This window comes from Plasmodium gaboni (genome assembly GCF_001602025.1).
Source record: "Plasmodium gaboni strain SY75 chromosome Unknown, whole genome shotgun sequence".
NCBI lineage: Eukaryota > Apicomplexa > Aconoidasida > Haemosporida > Plasmodiidae > Plasmodium > Plasmodium gaboni.
The window spans coordinates 1-2,992 of NW_017385278.1; the positions used below are offsets into that span (position 1 = coordinate 1).

The 2,992-nt window shown below is 17.0% G+C and overlaps 1 protein-coding gene across 1 annotated transcript; it reads left to right on the plus strand.

The window, feature by feature from the left end:
• Positions 1 to 1,896: 1,896 nt before the first annotated feature.
• Positions 1,897 to 2,436, plus strand: PGSY75_0010400 (early transcribed membrane protein; the record flags this gene model as incomplete). The annotated part of the gene is made up of 1 exon (XM_018783241.1): positions 1,897 to 2,436. The coding sequence occupies one exon, from the start codon at positions 1,897 to 1,899 to the stop codon at positions 2,434 to 2,436; it is 540 nt and encodes a 179-aa protein (XP_018638976.1).
• Between the last annotated feature and the right edge of the window lie 556 nt (positions 2,437 to 2,992).

The window sequence follows — 2,992 nt, forward strand, 5'->3', positions numbered from 1 at the left end:
TATATATATATATATATATATATATATATGTGTTGATATTTTGAACAGAAACTATAAAACCATCGTGTTTTTTCTAGAATAAAACACCTCATTTTTATATATATTTAAGTGGATGAATATATATATATATATATATATATATATATATATATATATTTATGTGTGTGTCGTTGCTTTTTCATATTCTTCTTTTTTTTTCAATTTTTTTTTTTTTTTTATATAAACTAAAAGTATCATATTCAAAAATACAAATCGTTTTACATTTCATTTTCATAAATATATAATTTTATATGTGTTTGGTAGAATTACTCAAATGAATAAGTCAAATGAAAAGTTTACAATTTTGTATAATACTTATAAAATACATTATGCAATTACAAAATGTTATTGGCCATATTAAAAAAAAAAAAAAAAAACACCAACGTGAAGTTATACATATATATATATTATTAATATTTCTTTATTTTCAATTTTTCTCCATTTATTTTATCTTTTCCATATAACATGGAAATGTTGTAGGCTTTTAATATAGTTATAAATGATGTATAAATATTATTTTTCTTTTCACCTCTTAAAATGTTTTATATTATATGTATATTAAAAAATAATAATAATAAATAAATAATATATATTAAGAAAATTATAAACAAAAGAAACATATATATAATAATACATAGAGAAGAAAAAACAATTATCATTCTATTATACCCGATGATAATAAAGGGCTATATATGAAATAAGAAAGCCCTAAAAAAAAAATCCTAATGCAAAAAAATAATAAATATATATATTTGATATACCAGAAAATATAAAGTTGTGTACTCCTATTTAAATTTATGATCACGGTTGTACACTTATAGAAATTTTATTTTAAATAAAAATGCTCAAAATGAAATAAAAAAGTTATATAATTGTTTCATATAAAAAAAAAAAACAACAAACAAAATATTAAACATATTAATATATATATATATATATATGTAATATATTTAAATATATCTATATTTTATATTCTCCTTACTTAAATATAAGAATACAATGTATTCTCCCATAAAACACATTTACAATTTCATTTTCTTCATTTTTGATTAATTACTAATTGAATCCTCCTTGAATACTATCTTCATAACATTTCAAAAAAAAAAAAAAAAAAAAAGAGCATATATTTATTTCTGTACCCGAAATGGTTGCATGTCAAAAAGAATACCAAAAAAAAAAAAAAAAAAATCATTTTTATTATTAATATATATTAACATTCATATAATATAAAAAAATATATATAATTATATTTTTAATTTTATATAATATTTAAAAAAAAAAAAAATTTTTTTAAATTTCTTTCTTAATTATAAAGATACCTTTTTTCTTATATTTTTTATATGAAACCCACACATTTAACAATAAATATATAAAAAAATCTTATTATATTGTTATAAATATAAATTATAAAATCCATAAAAACTATAAAAAATAAAAAAAATAAAAATATTAAATAAATTTAATATATATATATCTGAAAATCCAAATAAGTATATGTATAACATATTATAAAAAAAAAAAAAAATTATTTACACTTTTTAATATTAAAAAATATCTTTGGGAAGAGTATATTTTTATTTATTTAAAAAAAAAAAAAAAAAAACTCTTATCAAATTTTAGGAAGCTTATATTATTATCCCTTTCAGGTAAAATACTCCATTAAAGAAAAAATATATAGTAAAGAATAAAAAATAAAAATAATACATATATATATATATATATATATATATATATATATATATTAATATATGATTAACTATATAAAAATGATACATATATATATATATATATATATTTATTTATTTATTTATATTTATATTTATAATACAGTTGGATTCCTAGAACACTTTTATCAAAATGAGGATTTTAAAAGTCTTAACCCTTTTGGTATTTCTATTGTCCATAAATATTTTCTCACCATGTTACACAAAGAATGGATTCCTTTCCAGGATTAAGGACCGATTTACTAAGTTTGAGAAAAAAATGAAGAATAATGATAAGAAGAAAAAAATTCTTATATCTGCATCAATTTTGGGATTAGCTATTCTAACAAATTTATTAGCTGGAGTTGTTTACTACAATTTTAGGAAAAACCAAATAAATGAAGTTCCTGAATTACCTCAAGAAGAATCAAGAAGAAGAGCTAAAGCAACCAAAGAAATAATTGATGAAATTAATATTAAATCGGAAAAACAAATGGCAAGAAATTTTAGAATGGGAAATGAAATAATACCAAGATTAAAAGAAGTTATGACATCTATTGAAAATGAAGGTAAGAAAAAAAAATTAGATCTTACTAAAGATGATATTGCGGATATGTCTTATTTCGTATTTAAAAATTTGTTCCATATTTCAGAAACATGGAAAAAAAATCCCACCTTAATTCCAATAGATTAATCATTCTATTTTAAAAAAAAAAAAAAAAAATATGTCATATTATATAATATGTTCCATGGGATATACATATATGGACATATATATAACCACCACAAATTTATATTTATATATTATTACTCATAAATAGTTTCGCATTCTATATTACTATATGTGTGTTCTGTAATTAATATAATAATATATAAATAATTTTATTTTTCATAATCATTATTTTATTTTATAAAATTTGTATATTTCTTTATATTTCTATCAATTCATAAATGTTCGTATTTTCTGTTATAACGAATTTTTCCTTCAATGATAAAAAAAAAAAAAAAAAAAAAAAAACACATAAAAACTGTTCGAAATAAATAATCACATATATGTAAGAGGAATATTTAATAAAAATAAAAAATATCTAAATATATATATTTAGTTCTCATATTTTTATTTTGGATTCTTACTTTGTCATATAATCTTTTTATATATATATATAAATAAAAAAATATTATATTTTACAAGAACCTCATTTTAATTTATATCATTTATACATAAAAAATAATAATAATAAAAAAAAAAA